Here is a 21863-nt window from a genome sequence, read left to right as displayed (position 1 = left end):
ATTATTTCAACATCAAAAAAATATCTGCAGTGTTTACTTATTTATCTAATAATTAAGTAAGAAGACATGTTTCATTTATATTTTGATTTACATAAATCCTCATACTTAGTTTTAAAGAGGTTTTACCAACTATATTTCGCTTGTCAATCATCTGTGCAACTGCGACTATGGAGATTGGAGGTACCTCTACCTCTATTCTCCCTGACTGCGACATTTGTAGTACATGTCATTTCGACTGTCTATATTAAATACATGATCCGACATAATTAAATATATGAAAATCAAAATAATAATCATAATGGAATGAGAGTGAAACATTAGACAGAATAGAATTTCTAGGTAATGTAAGCTTGGGCCTTTTTTTGAAATATCGTTTAGTTTGATCTCTAGTATCTCTACCATCCATCGATACGTACAAATTCCATACGTAGCGTAGTGGTAGCGTATAGCAAATACTCAAATGATCCTTGAAGTATAAATCCCAGTAAGTATTTGAAGAATAAGATAATAAGTATTGAACGTACATTTACTAATCGCGTGTCCTGAACCAAACTGATGTCGCAATAAACCAAATTAGAGTTTGCCGTGACCTTCTCCAAGTCGTTCGTGTATTGTATTTAATATAGACCGTTTATTAGGTAGGTATAACATTAATATCGCAATCCGAGTTAACATTAGTCGCAGATGTCTCCAACCGGTACATGACTCTTTGCATACAATTATCTGGAGCTAGAAATCAATTCAAGCAATATTATTTGTTGAAGTTTACAGCGACTTTAGTATAGGGGACAAAACGTACATTGGACCTAGCTCGAGCGTAAAGTAACTGCGTTTTCACATTATTCTATCCCGATGTGGAACCGATATCCCATACATTACGGGCGCCATTCTTGGATTTTTTCCATTGAAATCCTTCCGACATCCGATATCGGATCGGATAATATGAAAACGGACTAAGGGTAAATCAGAATTAATATGTAGGAAAATACTGATGAATTATATTTATGTCGTTTTATATATATAAAGGAAATCCCTTGTCAGAATGAGGACAAGTACCTAAGAACACATATCGCACCCGAATTCAATTTGTTTAATGATAGATTTAGACAACTTCGCTCTCGTTTTATACGCTTCTGTGAGCTTTCTTTTTAATAATGTTGTATTGTTTTATTTGTGTGTGTGTGTGTGTGCTTATACTTTTTGTTTATTTTAATTGTAATATTAGCTTAACAACACTTTCAATTTTACAGCGCATTGGCCTATATATAAATAAGTATAAGCTGTAATGTTGTAAAATTTTCTTTGAATAAATAAATATCTTTCCGATGCGTTCGTGTCGATGGTTCCGACCTAAGTCACCAATGTCACCATACAAACTGAAACTGTTACTAGCATGAATATTGGAGGAAAATGAAAATAAAATTAGTTATTTTCCTTTTCAAGCACGTAACATGAAATCTACATGCTTTAGCTGCTTCGTCCCGAGGTCTCTACTTGGGAGTTTTTACCATCTTACTTTTAACCGCCGCCTCAAATCTCTCAAGGAAGGAAGGTTCTCAATTCGTCTGTAGGTATGTTTTTTTTTTCATGAATGTTCCACGATATCTCCGTCGTTACTGGACCGATTTTGATTTTTTTTTGATTGAATGTATATGCATACAGATTGGTCCCATTTTTCTCAGAACCCAGTTCTGATGATGGGATCCTGGAGAAATCGAGGGAACTCCTCAAATCTGAACGGCACACTTATAGTGACTATGGTATTTTTATAAGAACAGCATGCACTTACGTCCAGAACAGTGACATTTGGTGCATTGGAACTGCTGATGATGGTCAGAACCGAACTCCTCAAATCTGAACGGCACGCTTATAGTAACTTTGGTATTTTTATAAGAACAGCATGCACTTACCTACGTCCAGAACAGTGACATTTGGTGCAGTGGAACTGCTGATGAAGATCAGAACGCAACTCCTTAAATCTGAACGGCACACTTATAGTGACTTTGGTATTTTTATAAGAATAGCATGCATTTATGTTCAGAACAGTGACATTTATTTAGTTATGTTTGTTAAGAATATTGAGTTATCAAGTCAAATTTTGTCAAGCTTCGATTTTTTATAATCGGATTCCTGAGGTGAGGGATTGAGGAAACTCCTCAATCCTCAAACCTTAACGGTATGCGTATATTTATTTGTGTTGCCATCAAATAATTAAAGCATTAAAAGCAGTTTTAAAAAAATACCTACACATTTCTACATAATCCAATATTCGCAAGTAGCTTTCACCAGAACCCCAAAGGCGGCGGTTTTTTTTTCTTAAAAAATATTTTAGGATTTTCATTATAAAACAAAAAAAGGTTGCTTGGAATTGTGCATGCTTGCTGCTGTAATCTAGAGAAACGTACCTACCAGCTAAAATACAGAATACTCCCACAAAAGTATCAGCGTAAAAGAATATTTGTAAGGATTTTAATAATGCGATGAATTCTGCAGCTATGGAGGGGGAACATTTCTGCTTGGCAACCACTATCAAAGTACCATCATCAATCGATTGAGGTAATCAGTGATGATGATACCGATTGAAGAGGAGTCAAATCTCAAAGGTAGGTTTTTTTTCAATTATAAATGGGCTTAGTGCGTTTTCACATTATCCGATCCGATATCGGTTGTAGGAAGGATTCCAAAGGAAAAAAATCAAAGATAGCGGCTTAAATATATGGTAAGGTCCGACATTCGATATCGGATCGGATTATGTAAAAACGCATTTACTCTTGGCCACAGTCTAGCCAAAGGCAAAAACGTGGCCTACGATGGAGTGAGCTCGCCCAGAAGATGCCTGTTCACCCTAGATTTAAAGGTTGCCGGGTTATATTAGGTCGGTAATATAGCCGCCGGCAAGGAATTCCACTCCTTGGCAGTAAGAAAAGAAGAAGCAAAGCGCAAAAATTACATCAAATTAATTAAAAAAAAGTTTAAATTATTACAGGATTCATAGGCCCACAAACATAATAGGTATTCTAATTTTTTTTTTTGCAAATTCCTTAGAAAGTTACATATTAATACACTGATTCTAGTAAAAGCACAACAGAAGTTGAATAGGTATAAGTAATATTTTCAAAATAAACTGGCCCCGTAGCCGAATGGCATTTCTACGACACGAAACGAAAACGAAACGCCGCGAAAGGTAGGTACTCTGTCACGCCAATATGCAAGAGCGATAGAAATAGATATAGTCTTATACGAGCGTTTCGTTTCGTGAGTGTTTCGTGAGCGCTTGTGAATTTGGCTACGCACGCTGGTATTTAATTTTATTGGTTAAGGTATGTTATCGTAAAAGTCTGACGACTTACTGCAGACCTGAATACTAAACCAACGACGATAGGTAGGACGACGACAATAACTAGGTAAGTCCTAAACATAGTTATAAAACTTGATTCGCGATAAGGATTCTTGTGGTAAAGACTGTTATAATATTTGTATTTATTTTAATAACATGATTAGTTTTCAGCCTTTGGTACCCAGGACACGAACTTGTCTTGTCTGCCAACTCTATCGAATTAAAATTGTAGACACGTAAAAACAAATAATTAGTTGTTTTAAAAGACCCCAACATGAACAGACATTACCTATAGAATAGACCCATGGTGGTTGGTAGATAACATTAAAATTTAAAAATTCCACTCCTGCTTAAGGGAAAAATAGTATGGTTCTTGTTAGTGTATATCTCCACTTACAAAACAAAATAAGTGAAGTAAGTACACCTAGTGGTATTTCCTACATAAATAATATAAATTTTAGTGTATTTAACATGTCGAATTTTAATAGTGAGATAAGAGCGATTCTTTTTTTCAATCCTATTTTATCTACGATGATGATAATATTGATAATTCAAAAGATAAGCGGTCAAGTACCAACATAAATCTAAATATATAAAAGAAGAAGCTGACTGACTGACTGACTGACTGACTGACTGACTGACTGACTGACTGACTGACATATCAACGCACAGCCGAAACCGCTGGTCCTAGAGATTTCAAATTTGGCACGTAGGTTCCTTATGTAGTGTAGAGGAGCACTAAGAAAGGATTTTCCAAAATTCACCTCCTAAGGGGGTCAAATGGGGGTTCAAAGTTTGTATGGGGAAACAAGATTAGTTTGACTATTTTATTCGAAACTTCACAGGAAGATTCCTTAAGACATATGACTGAATACGTGTTTCAGGTTTTTTGAAAATTTAACCCCTAAAAGGGTGAAAAGGGGGTGATAAAGTCAAAAAATCAATATGGGTATCGTTTTTATGGTTTATCGGGTCGCTGATCACGATAAATACAACGTTTTTAAAATCTAACGAGGCGGAAGTGAAATACCTTCTCCCCTGTTGTGGTGCAATGGGGTTTAAATATCAAAAATATATATAAAAGAAGATATTGATTGACTGACTGACATATCAACGCACAGCCGAAACCGCTGGTCCTAGAGATTTCAAATTTGGCACGTAGGTTCCTTATGTAGTGTAGAGGAGCACTAAGAAAGGATTTTCCAAAATTCACCTCCTAAGGGGGTCAAATGGGCGTTCAAAGTTTGTATGGGGAAACAAGATTAGTTTGACTATTTTATTCGAAACTTCACAGGAAGATTCCTTAAGACATATTACTGAATACGTGTTTCAGGTTTTTTGAAAATTTAACCCCTAAAAGGGTGAAAAGGGGGTGATAAAGTCAAAAAATCGATATGGGTATCGTTTTTATGGTTTATCGGGTCGCTGATCACGATAAATACAACGTTTTTAAAATCTAACGAGGCGGAAGTGAAATACCTTCTCCCCTGTTGTGGTGCAATGGGGTTTAAATATCAAAAATATATATAAAAGAAGATATTGACTGACTGACTGACATATCAACGCACAGCCGAAACCGCTGGTCCTAGAGATGTCAAATTTGGTACGTAGGTTCCTTATATAGTGTAGAGGAGCACTAAGAAAGGATTTTTTTAAAATTCGCCTCCTAAGGGGCTCAAATGGGGGTTCAAAGTTTGTATGGGGAAACAAGATTAGTTTGACTATTTTATACTAAACTTCACAGGAGGATTCCCAAAGACATGACTAAATACGTTTCAGGTTTTTTGAAAATTTGACCCCTAAAGGGGTGCAAGGGGGGTAAAGCCAAAAACACAATATGGGTATCGTTTTTATGGTTTATCGGGTCGCTGAGCACGATAAATACAATTAGATTTATTTTAAAATCTAATGTGGTGGAAAAGAAATTTTACCCCCTGTTGTAGTGCAATAGGGTTAAAATATCCAACATAGCCATAAGAGGAGCACTAAGAAAGGATTTTTAAAAGTTCACCTCCTAGCATGATAATTTGACAGGGACAGGGACAGGGACAGGGACAGGGACAGGGACAGGGACAGGGACAGGGACAGGGACAGGGACAGGGACAGGGACAGGGACAGGGACAGGGACAGGGACAGGGACAGGGACAGGGACAACTTCACAGGAGGATTCCTAAAGACATATGACTAAATACATGTTTCAGGTTTTTTGAAAATTTGACCCCTAAAGGAGGTAAAGTCAAAAACACAATATGGGTATCGTTTTTATGGTTTATCGGGTCGCTGATCACGATAAATACAACGATTTTAAAATCTAATGAGGTGGAAAAGAAATTTTCTCCCCTGTTGTTGTGCAATGGGGTTAAAATATCCAAAATAGCCATAAGTATAGGTTTAGTTTTTATCTATACTTCTGGTTCAAGATTTCAAATTGACACGGAAGTTCCTTATAGGAAGGATTTTTCAAAGTTCACCTCCTAGCATGATAATTTGACAGGGGCAAGGACAGGGACAGGGACAGGGACGGGGACGGGGACGGGGACGGGGACGGGATAGGGTTAGGGTTAGGGTTAGGGTTAGGGTTAGGGATAGGGATAGGGATAGGGATAGGGATAGAGATAGGGATAGGGATAGGGATAGGGATAGGGATAGGGATAGGGATAGGGATAGGGATAGGGATAGGGATAGGGATAGGGATAGGGATAGGGATAGGGATAGGGATAGGGATAGGGATAGGGATAGGGATAGGGATAGGGATAGGGATAGGGATAGGGATAGGGATAGGGATAGGGATAGGGATAGGGATAGGGAGAGGGAGAGGGAGAGGGATAGGGAGAGGGATAGGGATAGGGATAGGGATAGGGATAGGGATAGGGATAGGGATAGGGATAGGGATAGGGATAGGGATAGGGATAGGGATAGGGATAGGGATAGGGATAGGGATAGGGATAGGGATAGGGATAGGGATAGGGATAGGGATAGGGATAGGGATAGGGATAGGGATAGGGATAGGGATAGGGATAGGGATAGGGATAGGGATAGGGATAGGGATAGGGATAGGGATAGGGATAGGGATAGGGATAGGGATAGGAATCGGGATAAAAATAGGGGACGGGGACGGGGATAGGGATAGGGGAGGGACAGGGACGGGACGGGGATGGGGACGGGGACAAGGATACAGATAGGGACGGGGATAAGAATAGGGATTGGGGTCGGAAATTATTCCGGTCGGCAATCGCTATCTAGGCAGTGTAAAATGCAGGTTCAGCGGGAAGGGATTAGTAAGTAGCACAGAGAACCTCCTATAGAGTAGAAATCTTGTATATTTTGTGCGCGATACGAGTCGCCAGTGTTTGGGGTGCGAGGAGCGGGCGGGGAATGTGTTAAGCGCGCTGTGATTGGCCGTTTCAAGGACGGCGGGCAGTCGCGCCAGATGAAAAGGGACAGAAGTATGACTGTCCCTCTACTGACGCGTAAGTGGCCAATGTAAGTTGACCTATGCCGGCTCTGAATAAATTATAAATATGACTTATTTGTGGAATGTAATGCCGTCTGTTTTTAAATTTGAGCTTCTTGTTACCTTTCCACACCATTTCACACTACAGGTGGACATCTTTAAGGCATCAAAATACCCTTTTCCAATTTTTTTGTGCGAAAAACACGCGCTGCTTTCGGGTCTGTTACTTGGTCGATACTGATCGGGCACGGCGAGCGCCCGCGCTTATATCAGTGCAAATACTAGGAAGGCTGGCCACTGCGAGTCGTCTTGTAATAGATGTCTATAGGGGTTGGTCTGTGGTAAGTAGACATCGGCGAGTATCCTGCATCCGTGATAACTATTATATTCAATGTGCTGTAAGAAGATCGTTGTTTGCTTGCCTTTTATATGTTTACATTTGCAATAAGTATAAGCAAAATGGAAAAAATTGTAAGCGATAATGCAAGGAAGTACTTTTTACCCTACCGACCATAGCGTCGAGATACTGGCTATGTGGGTTGTATGAAGTTTCCCCAGTATAAATATTTATATAGGTAAAATACATACATATTCGTACCTACTACCTACGCTGTGGTCGCTGTGTAACAATTCTACAATCATTGCAAGAATTTCTTTTAAAACAATAGTAATATGTGTAAGGTACAGTCAGCCAAAAAGCAGTGTAAGGTTCTTGGCTGACCGTACAGCAAATAGATCAGTTACAATGGCCCCCCAGTCGAGAATTGCCCCGCTTTACCTTAATCGAAATAATCGCGGACAGATGTACCTACAAAGAAACCTACGGATCCAAATGAAAATCTTATTTTTTTGTAAACGTTTCAATAAGAATACTTTTATTACGCGGGCGAAGCCGCGGGTAAAAGCTAGTTATTGATAAACTTGTAAAATACTCAGTCACCTTACCTTACCTGCGGACAGATTAGAGATTTTTTTATCCACGTGATAAAACAAATGCTACTATGGTCAATGCGAGACTAAAAGTTACAAACATTAATTGTACATTTTTACATTGTCCGAACTTGAGGGGCCTAGCAAAGATGATTCTGGTTGAAAAAGACACCAATCGAAACTTGAACAATATTTGGAAATCCTAGACTAAATCCCGTATTATAATTCTGTTTTGCGTTTGTCCGAATGTGCTATTGCTGCTATGTGCTATGGATCTGAATCCCATGAGTTATTAGGTAGGTATTGCGAACTGGAACTAGTTGTAGTATTTTATACTTTGTAGCCTAATCGTATCATTTTTGTCATTCTGACATACATAAGGCTCCTAATAGAATAATGATTAATCATATACTTTCCTTAGTGTACAAAATCGTATTTATTGTATCCGTCGCTACTGAACCCTGTCACGAAAATTCAACTTTCCAAAACATCCCAAAAGAAAATGGTCATAGTAAAGGCAGACTTATTACCAGGCCACCTGCGCCCGGGATCGATAGGCGGGGTCGGCCCTGATTGGCTGATACAATGGGGGGCGGGGCTTGCAGGATGCTGTGTTCGCGAGAATCTCGGTGGCGACGAGAATGTTAACGGAGAACGTATGTTTCTGGAATTTACCTGAATGCCTGCATAGCACAGTGTGGGATCAGACCTCATTTTTGACCATGGTCTTTTTATTGTAAAAACCGGTAGCCTAGACCAAAACAATGCTACGACTAAAATTCCCGAATGTCAAATATGACTAGTTAACGAGAAATTATTTTTTGAAATTTAGGGTAAATGTACCCGAAACTTGACTAAAACTCAAAATATCCTGAGAACGGTATCGATTATCAAAAAACACTTTTAAGAGAACTTATAGAACTACCGATATACTATCGTATGGAATAATCAGCACGGTAATAGCATCATTTATATCGGTATTAGAACCAAATTAGTAATTTTCGATTTAGATTTTTTTTCTCGAAAGTTACTGTATATTAGCATTTCTTTTATTTTTTTACTGAAAGGTGATTAGCTTCCCTATATGCTATAATTTTTGCACTAAGCAATTCCATAGGATCTAGAAATTATGGTGTGCTTAATTACTCTATGGGGATTTTATATGGGACGTTTAAACACACCATAATTTCTAGATCCTATGGAATTGCTTAGTGCAAAAATTATAGCATATAGGGAAGCTAATCACCTTTCAGTAAAAAAATAAAAGAAATGCTAATATATAGGAACTTTCGAGAAAAAAAATCAAAATAGAAAATGACTAATTTGGTTCTAATACCGATATGAATGATGCTAGGACCGTGCTGATTATTTCATACGATAGTATATTGGTAGTTCTATAAGTTCTCTTAAAAGTGTTTTTTGATAATCGATACCGTTCTCAGGATATTTTGAGTTTTAGTCAATTTTCGGGTACATTTGCCCTAAATTTAAAAAAATTATTTCTCGTAAACTAGTCATATTTGACATTCGGGAGTTTTAGTCGTAGCATTGTTTTGGTCTAGGCTACCGGTTTTTACAATAAAAAGACCATGGTCAAAAATGAGGTCTGATCCCACACTGTGCATAGCTACGTTTGTGAAATTTAAATATTGTCAACTGACAGACACCTGAGACACCAGAGATAGTTTCAGAGAGATTTATCCATTAATTACAACAGATTAAAGACCGGTAGTTAAGTCAGAATCGTCCAAACAGTCGAGAACAAAAAACTGCAAAAATATTGAAAATTGGAGCTGCTTTTATAATGCTTTCGATCACCCAGTTTTGCAAGATCTGACTCTGATGATGATGGAAATCTAATTTTCACTTCCATTAGAATCCCAGGCTAATAAAATTGGTCTGGATTCTTGGCAAAGTAAAATCAGAAATTGTATCCTAAATGTGCCAAAAGAAGACCAACACAATGTAACGATGGAGTGGATTTTTAAATAATAATTTTAGGTACCTAATCCAGGTTATAATATTAATATCCATAGAGCAAACTGATTAAAGCCGTTACCCTCATTCGTCATGTTGTGTTGAAGGTATTTTCAGGCCAAGGAACTACCAGCAGTTTGCGAACCACTGGTTAAATTTCACTTAAGCTTGGTTAAACACTTAACATTATTTGCGCTTATTTAGACTGAAACAACCAAATCATTCCTAGTTTTAAAACCACCCAGTAATCATGGAGTCCTCTTTGACGAAGACTATTAAATTTTAATTTTCCCAAGTCCCGCCCCAACATTGGGAGTGTGTCCCTCCCCTTACGCGGAGGATATAAGCGGAGGGATGCTGCACTCCGGACCAGTGGTACTACGGAGTGTCTGGTGTAGTACAGTGATGTTGAGTGTGATCCAGGATATGAAGCCTTGTTAAACAACAGTTTTGGGAAACGTCAGGGTGAGTTTGAGTTTGTTTTGGTTGATAGTAAATTTCGTATCGTAGATGAAGCTGGTGTTTTGACAAAATAGTACGATTTTCAGCAAATGGTTGAACAGAAAATTAAGATTTTTTCTTTAACTTAAAGAATCTTATTGGTTGGTTGAATTGGTTAAAGTTCTAAGGTGGCATTCTACATTGGCCACCGCGTACCTTAATAAGTATCTCCTAAATTATGAGTTTTTGGACTACGTGATAATATAACTTTATTTACACTATTGGGCTCTAAGAATCGTTGGTCTAACAGGTTGTGTTGTAGGCGCCCACTGTGTATATTTGATTTATTTCTGTCTTAATAATATTTCAGTTTGACCATGTTTATATTATTTCATATTTTCTTATATTCCAATTAGATATTTAATTTAATATGTATAGGTACCTAATATTATTTTACTTTTGTTTCGTTTATATAATTTTATTTATTAATAATCCATATAATGTTGTATTAATAAATAAATAAATAAATAATATTGGGGACACCTTACAACGATCAACTTAGCCCCAAACTAAGCAAAGCTTATACTATGGGTGCTAAGAGACGATATACATACTTAAATAGAATAATACATACTTATATACATAGATAACATCCATTCAAACAAATATCTGTACTCATCACACAAATAAATGCCCTTACCGGGATTCGAACCCGTCCTGGGCTTAGCAGGCAGGGTCACTACCGACTGAGCCAGGCCGGTCGTCACTGAGCCAGACCGGTAGTGAAATAAGTAGTAAAGCATAGTTAACATAGTATTGGCACGCGTTTAGCGGCGAATAAAAAAAATATATTTAAAAATTTAAAAAACTGATAATCACATCTTAATTTTAATACGTTGATAACTCTATATTAGAAATTTGGTTGATCTAACTTTTTGCGTTTGTAAGTTATTGATGATGGACGTTGACCGGCGAAAATGCACTGAACAAATACGTGAAAAATCCCCTTGGTCTGGGTCAATGATTGCTAAATTGTTGAATTTCCAGAAAACTACTAGGCAATAATTATTGCCCAAATCATTATTTCATTAAAGGACAATTAAATAATAGTGGTAAAATAATTCAAAATATCCACTCCTTGCGGTCCACACGGAATCAACAGACAAAAAAGATGGATGAAAATCTTGTTCAGAGGATGATGAATACTATTTTCAGAAAAGTCCGTAATTTTGTGCATAAACATACTGAATGATTGAAATATATGTAACACGCTATAAATTAATAAACGATCTTTTATATTCTGCAATAAAAAATATTGTTTACTTTTTTCTTTTCATTTAAAAATTAAATTCCTCCCATCGCGTACTAATTCTAAATTAACTATGCTTTAGGTACCTACACTGTTTAGGCTTATTTAAGTTTTATTGATATTTGTAGTTTATTTGATTCCATTGCGATCAGCGTAGGTTCGGATCCTACCGACTGCGCCACATAATATGTGTGTATAGAGAGATGCTAAAAAAACACGTTGTGAATTTCAAAGTGAATAATTTTTAAGAAAAAAAAACCGTCGCCTTTCGGGTTCTGGTGAAAGTTACTTGCGAATGTTGGATTATGTAGAAATGTGTAGGTATTTTTTAAAACTGCTTTTAATGCTTTAATTATTAGATGGCAACATAAATGAATATACGTATAACGTTAAGGTTTGAGGAGTTTCCTCAATTCCTCATGAATCCGATATTATATTATAAGAAATCGAAGCTTGACAAACTTTGACTTGAAAACTCAATATGCTTAACAAACATAACTAAATAAATAAATGTCACTGTTCTGAACTTAAATGCATGCTTTTCTTGCAAAAATACCAAAGTCACTTATGAGTGTGCCGTTCAGATTTGAGGAGTACGGTTCTGACTATCATCAGCAGTTCCACTGCACCAAATGTCACTGTTCTGAACGCAAGTGCATGCTGTTCTTATAAAAATACCAAAGTCACTATAAGCGTGCCGTTCAGATTTGAGGAGTTCGGTTCTGACCATCAGCAGTTCCACTGTACCAAATGTCACTGTTCTAGACGTAAGCGCATGCTGTTCTTATAAAAATGGCAAAGTCACTATAAGCGTGCCGTTCAGATTTGAGAAGTTCGGTTCTGACCATCATCAGCAATTCCGCTGCACCAAATGTCACTGTTCTGGATGAAAGTGCATGCTGTTCTTATAAAAATACCAAAGTCACTATAAGCGTGCCGTTCAGATTTGAAGAGTTCTATTCTGGCCATCATCAGCAGTTCCACTGCACCAAATGTCACTGTTCCGTACCTAAATGCATGCTGTTCCTTTAAAAACACAAAAATCACTATATGTATGCCTTTCAGATTCGAGGAGTTCCCTCGATTTCTCCAGGATCCCATCATCAGAACTGGGTTCTGAGAAAAATGGGACCAATCTGTATGCATATACATTCAATTAAAAAAAAAATTTCAAAATCGGTCCAGTAACGACGGAGATATCGAGGAACAAACATTAAAAAAAAAAAAAAAAAAAAACATACAGACGACTTGATAACCGTCCTTCTTGAGATATGAGGCGACGGTTAAAAAGTTACTTGGGTTAGACTCGAACCTTTGGTTCACTATTCGAACGCTTTTTCAACTGAGCTACTAATTGGCTAGTTGGAATTTTTTAACCGACTTCAAAAAAGGAGGAGGTTCTGAATTCGACTGAATTTTTATTTTTTTAGCTTTTAAATTTATTCCAAATCAATACCATCATTCGCAGGCAATTGTACTTGTTAAAATTTTTTAACACTCAAATGGCGATTGCAGTATATCAGAAACAAAGTGTTTACATCTATAAATAATAAATAAATAAATATTGGGGACACCTTACACAGATCAACTTAGTCCCAAACTAAGCAAAGCTTATACTATGGGTGTTAAGCGACGATATACATACTTAAGTAGATAAATACATACTTATATACATAGAAAACATCCATGACTGAGGAACAAATATCTGTGCTCATCACATCACACAAATAAATGCCTTCACTGGGATTCGAACCCAGGACCGCGGCTTAGCAGGCAGGGTCACTATCGACTGAGCCAGTCCGGTCGTCGATTACATAACTTATCGCGATACATATAAACTACAATCGCAAGTGACATTACAGACAATGCGATAAGTTTTGCTTGAGAATATCGCATATTACTTTACAAAACATTAAATTGTAAAATTATAATATTACTAGCTTTTTCGAGCGGCTTCCCTCTCGTTAGAAAGGGACAAAAAGTAGCCTATGTCACTCTCCATCCCTTCAACTATCTCCACTTAAAATATCACGTCAATTCGTCGCTCCGTTTTGCTGTGAAAGACGGACAAACAAACAGACACACACACTTTTCCAATTATAATATTAGCAAGGACGATTATTAAATGGTTTTTGATATTAGTATGGATTATTCCCTTATAATTGACGTGGCACCGGTCAGTAATGAATGGTATAGATAAATCCTGTACCTGTACTAAGTAAGACAATACCGAAATAAAAACGGGGATAAGGAAATCCAACAAAATGTGGATGAACTGTATCATCACACGGTTTCACTTGGACATGAAACGAAACGAAAAAAAAATGAAACTGAACGATGAAATGACGAGTAATAGAGAAATATGGAAAAAAACATGCTGCACCGACCCTAAGTGAATAAGATGCAATATGCAAGGGAATAATTATGATGTAATCAATTCAAATAAAATAATTTAAATCGATTTCCTCATTCGGCCATATTGTATAGGGGCAAGCAATCTTCAAAGTCCATCAAGACACCAGCTCGCAATTCCATCACAGATGCACATCAATTACCGAAAACTCGACTCAATCGATTCGATACGGCCGCGTGATTCGATTACTCGAAGGGTTAGGGGTGATATAAAAAGAATAAATACGGATTTATTATCCCCTAAAGAGCTCGCTTAGCGCGAGGTGTGAACCCGTGATGTATTATTTATCTCGACTACCCTTGCGGGCAGTCAATTTGATTTGTGGCTGTGAAAACATCTGAGGTATGTTTGTACGGTGTCCTTTGAGATGTTAAGAACGTCGGGAAAACGTCGCCGTTCGTTAGACGTCAAAGGGTTGTGTTTCTTATAAAATTTATTTTTGGTATCTAAGAATACGCAGTACCTACTATTTTTTTTTTGACCATCATATTTCGTTAAATTTGATTTTAACATCTCAAAAACTGTTTATAGTCAAGTATAAGTCGTAAGTATATCATCCACCATCCACCGTAGTCACAGTATAATAAAGAGTACTATCGTACAGTATGGCCACTCCAGTTCCCCGCTAAAAGTGCACCACCCCCTCTCGGTTACCTCACAGTTACCGCCGTCAAAAACGCGAACAATCGACCTGTCAAGGTGCGTTTAAACGGCGCGTGTTAGCACGATCTTACGCGAGCCGAGCCGTCCGTGTAGATGCGGCTCGGCTCAATACGAACGCGAGCCTGTGCGTTTACACGGCGCGAGGTAGCACGATCCTACGCGAGCCGAGCCGTCCGTGTACTAGTGATATGAACGCGAGCCTGCTCGCGTGCTCGCGCGGCGTGGCGGCACATGGCGCTGTTGAAGCGCCGTCCACTTGTTCGTTCTGCAATATGAATAAACAAAAACGCCTTGCTGCAGCAGCAGCTACTGTTATTTTGCTCGGTAGTGAACATTTACTACATAATTTTTAAGAAAAAAAAAACCGCCTTCCTTTGGGGTTCTGGTGATAAATACTTTCAAATGTTGGATTATGTTATCAATTCGTCTGTATATTTTTTAATGTTTGTTATTCGATATCTCCGTCATTTCTGAACCAATTTTAAAATTTGGATGATTCTGAAGTACTTACAGATGAGAATGATTATCAGAACGGAACTCTAACCAGGGGTGGCTCACTCTTCATCAGCAGTTCCACTGCACCAAATGTCACTGTTCTGGACGTAAGTGCATGCTGTTCTTATAAAAATACCAAAGTCACTATAAGTGTGCCGCTCAGATAATTAATTGAGATACGGTTGTACTCACGTTATTATATCGCTATTGCTGCGACATGTTTCGGGCCAATCGGAGGCCCCCCTCTTCAGGCGTATAGGAGTTCACGCGACGGCTAGACTCCGCAAACCAACATGTCGCAGCAATAGCGATATAATAACGTGAGTACAACCGTATCTCAATTAATTATTTGAATATGTCTCACGGAAGTTTAATGTGCCGCTCAGATTTGAGGAGTTCTATTCTGACCATTATCAGGAGTTCCACTGCACCAAATGTCACTGTTCCGTACGTAAATGCATGCTGTTCTTTTAAAAACACAAAAATCACCATATGTATGCCTTTCAGATTTGAGGAGTTCCCTCGATTTCTCCAGGATCCCACCAGCAGAACTGGGTTCTGAGAAAAATGGGACCAATCTGTATGCATATTCATTCAATCAAAAAACATTTTTCAAAATCGGTCCAGTAACGACGGAGATATCGAGGAACAAACATTAAAAAAAACAGACGAATTGAGAACCCCTTCCCTTGAGATTTGGAAGGCGGTTAAAAAAGAAAGACGAAGAAGACGATGGTGGATTCGTGCCCTAGATGTTTTGGGTTCCATATTGATGGTTCCTCTTCATACACTTCAGCACAGCCCTCTCCAGCACAGTCAGCACAACCTTCGCCAGCACAGTACAGGTCACCGTAACCTATGGACGCCTGCAACTCAAGGGGTGTTCTGCCGCAAATATCAAAAATCCTGCAATCCGCAAACAAGTGAGGAGTATCTTTTCAAAAGGGCTTATTTCCATTTTTTCTTTTTTTTAAACTATGAATGCAGTTTTTTTTAGTATAGAAAATTACGTGTTGTTTTGAGATTAAAGCTCGAAAAGTCTCGCCCTGATCTTTAAAAAAAACATCAAAGAGTAACATCAAAGTTTAGAACACATTTTGAAAAATGTGTAATGATTATTTATGTGGATAAACCAATGTATGTAGTACAACAACATTGATATCAACTAACTTAATACAAAATCCAAAAATTAAATAAAACTATTTTAAAATAATAACGTTTACGCTACGAGGCCACAACAAAAGGGCTTAATTCCCAAAAGTTCGCATCAAATGTGCTTAATTCTCAAAAACATATGGTAATTAAATATTTATTTAGGTACACATGTTACGTTTGATGTAATCATAGCATTAACGTCAACTTACAATATTACAATTTTGCAAATTAAATATTAATTTCAAAATCAATACCGTGGAATTATGTTTTTCTCGATTTCCCAAAAAAAGTTCAAAGTGGAAATAAGCCCTTTTGAAAAGACACTCCTCAAGTATTAAGACGATACGGTAGGGGTCAATTCTCCATACAAACGCTCTCGACTATTTCCTCCCTGGTTTTTGAAGATAGAGCCATGATTTTTTCAACACAGATTGTTATTATTTTTATCTGTGTCGGACCGTTTTGATTTTTTTGATATTCTGCTTTTTAAAGACTCTAGAGCCAATCAAAAATTTACAAAAACGGCCTTTTTCATTGTGGCGCAAAAAAAGGTGTGATACTCAAGATTGGTAACAATTAACCAAAAAAACTAAACGATCCGACATAGATTATTTCATTGTTATACAGATTCTCAAATTTCGTTCCGATTGATTAAGGTTTGAAGGAGGAAAGAGTCGAGAGCGGAACCTCGATTTTAAAGATTTTTTTGAAATATCTTTTGACTGAGTTGTTCTTAATGGACAATTTTTTTTCGATAAATCTAGTTAATAACACTTGTATATTTAACTAAAATTCCCAAGTTGAAAGGGGCCAGGAAGTACCACCTATCTAGCACGACCACACCCCATGTCAAAACTCCGAAACCATGAGGGTATTTTTTTTTAAAAGGTAAGTACAAAAAAGTACATTTTTTTTCGTGAATTTGTACTGCAACAGAAATTTAAAATCTCATTAAATATAGTGTGGTCGTGCCAGGGAGTACCTACCTAGCACGACCACGGGCCCTATGTCAAAACTCCAAAATCATAAAGGTACATTTTTTTTAAACGTCAGTACAAAAAAGTACATTTTTTTTCGTGAATTTGTACGGCATCAGAATTAATAAAATCATCTGTGGTCGTGCTGTATAGTATCACACTCATTGCTCACTCTATATTTCGAACACATAAAAACGCCAATAAAAAACTTAAAACTCGACTTCCGTTGTCGCGCGCTTTGTACAATCTGTTTAGACGGCGCGTATTAACACGAGCCGAGCCGAAGATGGCGCGCGCGCCTTTGATCCGTGTCGAAAAAACCGACAAGTGATGGATCGCGCGAACTTTGCCGAGCCGAGCCGAGCCGCGCCGAGCGTAGCTGTTTAAACGGCGCGTGGCGCGCCGGATCACGAGCTGAGCTAGGCTCGGCTCGCGTTATCGCGCGCCGTTTAAGCTAGGAACACACTACGCGGACGTCCGTCGTGAATCGACCGCGGACGGGAATCTGGACAATGGAAATACACATAACCGTGCAAACTATCGGTCGACGGACGCGGACGTGGCCTTGAGCGCACGGACGTCCGATCGAAATCTGGCTCTCTGGATGTTTTGTTCCGTGCACACTGATAGGTCGCGGTCGCGGTCGTTTTACGACGGACGTCCGCGTAGTGTGTTCCTAGCTTCAAACGCACCTTCATATTTCACTCATACAAGCATAGTACGCGTTCACCTACACGAGCTTAGACTGTGTGCTATAGGAACGCGCTTCTTTCATATATTTAATCGCCAGTGTCCGAGATGTGCCGTAGTCCAGTGGCCCATTACAAGCAACAACTTGTCATATTAGACGCGACTACCACATGTACCTGGGTAACGCGTAGCTTCGTGACATGGCCAAGCTTTTATCGTAGTATTAGCAAGACGACAAGCTACTGACACTTTTAATGTCCACAGAAACACGATGAAGAGCTGGCTAGAGGCGAGCGGGATGGAGGACTCTCTGTCCTGCATGCTGGCCGAGCCGCGGGAGGCGCTGCTGCCCATCACTGGTCGAGAGAACCTCGCGCCTAGGAAGAGGTAAGGCCTGAAATGTACCACAGATAAAGCCTGACAAGATTTTATTTGACCCTGAAAGAGTGTCGCTACAAACCGCTTTCATATGGCAATAATGTGCGGACGTCATATATAATGGGGACAGCGTGTACTGGTTTCGCTTTAATATTTGTAGAAAATCAAAACAGGGTTTTAGAGAATCAAAGTTTAATAAGCAAGGTTTAAATACTCGCTACTTGTTTCCGCACAGCCTAAAATCCATGAATCTTGTGCCTTTATCAAAGTCGTCGATGTTTATTTTCTTTTTGCGTGGGACCTTGTTTTATACTGGTGTCAATGATGTAACGGCCTTCTTATTTCTATAAATATTTTTCACGGCAGAGCTACAGACACCTTAAATAAGAACAAAAAATAAATTAAGCTAAATCGAAACCAAATAATCAGTACAGGACAACCGCACTATAAATTGTCAGTACCGGACATGTCAACAAACGATTTCGGAACATTGTTATCGAAATACTGTGAAATCCTTCATCCTTTTTTGTTGTTAGTAAATTATCACCTTAAGTATAATTATTTTCACTTTTTTAAATATCATTTTGGGCAAATTTGCGATGAAACCGTTAGAAAATTGAAAATATTTACTTCTCGTTTACATCACTGACATTCAATGACTTTTGACGACGGGTGTCAAATATTAATCCTTGCCAGTAAAATAAATTAGTTCAGCTGAAAATCCGCAACGTGGCGAAGGTCAAATAAAAACTTGTCAGGCTATACATTACACTTGTAACAACTTCATTGTTGTGGACAGCGCTTCCAAGTCTTCCAACGTCGTACGTTTCGGCGGCGTACGGTCAACCAATTTGAATCCTAGCACAATCTTAAACCCTGTCTTATTAACACCGTGCTTTATTTGCCCTAGGATTCAAATGGTTGACTGTACAAGTCATCGCCAACCAGAACCTATGTCAAAAAGTGACCTAAATTTGAGTATTGTCATTACGAGTAAAACATATAATGTAACTACTTAGTGTACACTCGCAATTACAGGTAGAAACTAATATAAACAGATTTAAATATTAATTGAAACAATATTTAATTAGTAAAGCCTATTATTGTGTTCAAGAATTTTTAAATGAAAAATAGAATTCTATTTTAGTTAAGTTATAAGTAGTATGTAGTACATTTTACTTAGTTTTAAAGACTATATTATATATTATATTAGAAGATTAAACATTACCTAATATATTGCTATGCCCTCACAGGGTTCATGTTGAGACTGTACTTAGCTTAAGACCTTATTATGTACACATGAAACGCAATAAATATTTGAGTATTGAGTATTGAGTTACTTACACCTAAATCTAATGAATAAGACTTTTGGACAGATCAAACCAATATTGAAATTTCTGTTCATTAATTCTAGTAGTACATTATGCTAGACATTTATAGGTATCACTCTTTATCGATAGATATTACAAGCTAAAAGACGGGATTCCAATTTCCTAAGTAGTACCTAGAATACCTAGACTACCTACGCACTAAGCATATTGGATAGGTCGGCGTAGTAAAAGTCAATGAGCGCCAATAGATATATGCTTATACCTTAGTTTTAGGGACGAATCGAATATTCATTTTTTATTTCTTAAGTGACCTATCTACTTACCTAAAAATTGCCATAAATAATTTCATGAACAAGTGACATACTTATTTTATAATAATCGTATTGAGCCTTTGTTACATGTATTTATACTGTGTATAACTAGGTACCTATACCATAATATGTATATCCTTTTAACATCGTATCAGCAATCAAAGTGGTACATACATCAATTTTATCAAATTAATCATATCTTAAACATGCAGCATTTTGATAAACAATTGATTAATTATGATACCTATTTTTCCTTCTTACCTATACTTCTGACTATTTGAAGCCTTTGCTACATCAAACTTTAAAGCCTTCTTTGCGTCTTTCTAGAATAGTGCCGTAGTAAAACCGGGCTTCAAGTATGAGTCATATATTATAAGACATATTATTATTAAGTAGATAAGAATGATAGTAGTATAGTACTATATTTCGTTACCTATAGCTTGGGACTTTGTCTATCATCATCCTCATTGCGTTATCCCGGCATTTGCCTCGGCTCATGGGAGCCTGGGGTCCGCTTTGACAACTAATTCCAAGATTTGGCGTAGGCTTGCGACTTTGTCTATGCGTAATATTTTCGTAATTTAGGTTTTACACGTAGGAATTTAAACTTTGACGATATGTCAATTAGCCAATAGCTGGCCTACAGTCGGACCAAAAAGAGTCGAAATTAAAAACTGGCAACATTGTAGTGTCATCCCTTTCAAATCAATATGTGTGAGAAAACGAGACGACACTACGATTGACACTTTTTAATCTCTACTCTTTTCGGTTAGATTGTACCTATAGTTACTTGGTTACCGGTAGTAAAATCACCCCATTACTTAAACTGGTTGTATACTTAAGTAAAATATTTTCTTTCAGGGACAGAACCCTAGAACCATGCTCAATGTCAGAAGAAGCGTATCTGTCTAGCAGCGCGGGCTCGCCTTGCGCAGGGTTGTCGCGCGAGGAACGCAGGCGCCGGCGCCGGGCCACGCTGAAGTACCGCACCGCACACGCCACGCGCGAGCGCATTCGCGTCGAGGCCTTCAACGGCGCCTTCGCCTCTCTCAGACGATTGCTGCCAACCCTGCCGCCCGATAAGAAACTCTCCAAGATCGAAATATTAAGACTCGCTATTTGTTATATTGCCTACTTGAACCATGTTTTAGATGCGTGAATGCTCAAAAAACGCTCTTAAACATTTTTTTTATTGAAATGTTTTAAGGAAAGTCAATGTGCCGTGGCATTTTGCCAGCTAATCTGCATTTAAGCGAGTTTAAAGGTACTTAGAAGATTGAAAATGATCTAGTCATGTAGGTATTAATAGTTATTTGTTATACAAGGGGGCAAAGTTGTATTTTAACGCCGAGTGTGTAATTGAAAAATGAGCAAGTAAAAGGATTCTATAGTTGAACCACGAGCGAAGCGAGTGTTTCGAGAATAGAATCCTGAACTTGCGAGTTTTTTAACACACGAGAAGTAAAATAGGTACATTTGCACCCGAGTGTAACACAAACTTTTTCCCCTCACTATAGCGAGGAAACTACAACGCAAAAAATGAGTTTATCACTGCTTCCAGTAGTTCCACAAGAGGTAAATCATCTTTATTACTAGATTCACCTACTTTTATCAATTTTAAAGCAGTTAATTTGCCTTTATTCAAGGTCAAATTACTTTACCCACTAGTGGATAAAGTGCGTTTTTACCCGCTGGTATTAAAGGACAAAACACGTGTTTCCGAGCTTGTGAGGGGAAAAAATCTTAATTTAGAGTGTAACTACACTCTAAATTAAGATTTTTAATCCGCATCCACACTAATCTAGTAAAAATATCATTTCATTATTATAAAAATAGCTAATCGTAGTTGTAAAACTACTGTAGCTGTAACTAAAATTACTATAGGTTAAATAGGTACTTATTATTACAGCTCTGTTCAAAACTTTGCAAATCGGTTGAATGCGTTTTTTTATACAATTTATGTATGTCTTCCTTTGTTATTTAATATTATGTATGTGCTAAA

General features: G+C 37.8%; 1 protein-coding gene across 1 annotated transcript; it reads left to right on the top strand.

Moving 5' to 3' along the window:
• The first annotated feature begins 319 nt into the window (after positions 1-319).
• On the top strand, positions 320-21251 carry LOC125235161 (helix-loop-helix protein 1). The gene is made up of 3 exons (XM_048141615.1): positions 320-339; positions 18106-18228; positions 20723-21251. The coding sequence occupies exons 2-3, from the start codon at positions 18113-18115 to the stop codon at positions 21018-21020; spliced, it is 414 nt and encodes a 137-aa protein (XP_047997572.1). The 5' UTR covers positions 320-339; positions 18106-18112; the 3' UTR covers positions 21021-21251.
• The last annotated feature ends 612 nt before the right edge of the window (positions 21252-21863 follow it).

The sequence above is a fragment of the Leguminivora glycinivorella genome, chromosome 17, assembly GCF_023078275.1.
Source record: "Leguminivora glycinivorella isolate SPB_JAAS2020 chromosome 17, LegGlyc_1.1, whole genome shotgun sequence".
NCBI lineage: Eukaryota > Metazoa > Arthropoda > Insecta > Lepidoptera > Tortricidae > Leguminivora > Leguminivora glycinivorella.
This window is presented reverse-complemented; position numbering and strand designations above follow the sequence as displayed.

Coding starts and splice junctions, on each gene's coding strand:
- LOC125235161 (XM_048141615.1), top strand. CDS start 18,113: ATGAAGAGCTGGCTAGAGGCGAGCGGGATGGAGGACTCTCTGTCCTGC. Junction 18,229..20,722: donor AACCTCGCGCCTAGGAAGAG/GTAAGGCCTGAA, acceptor ATTTTCTTTCAG/GGACAGAACCCTAGAACCAT.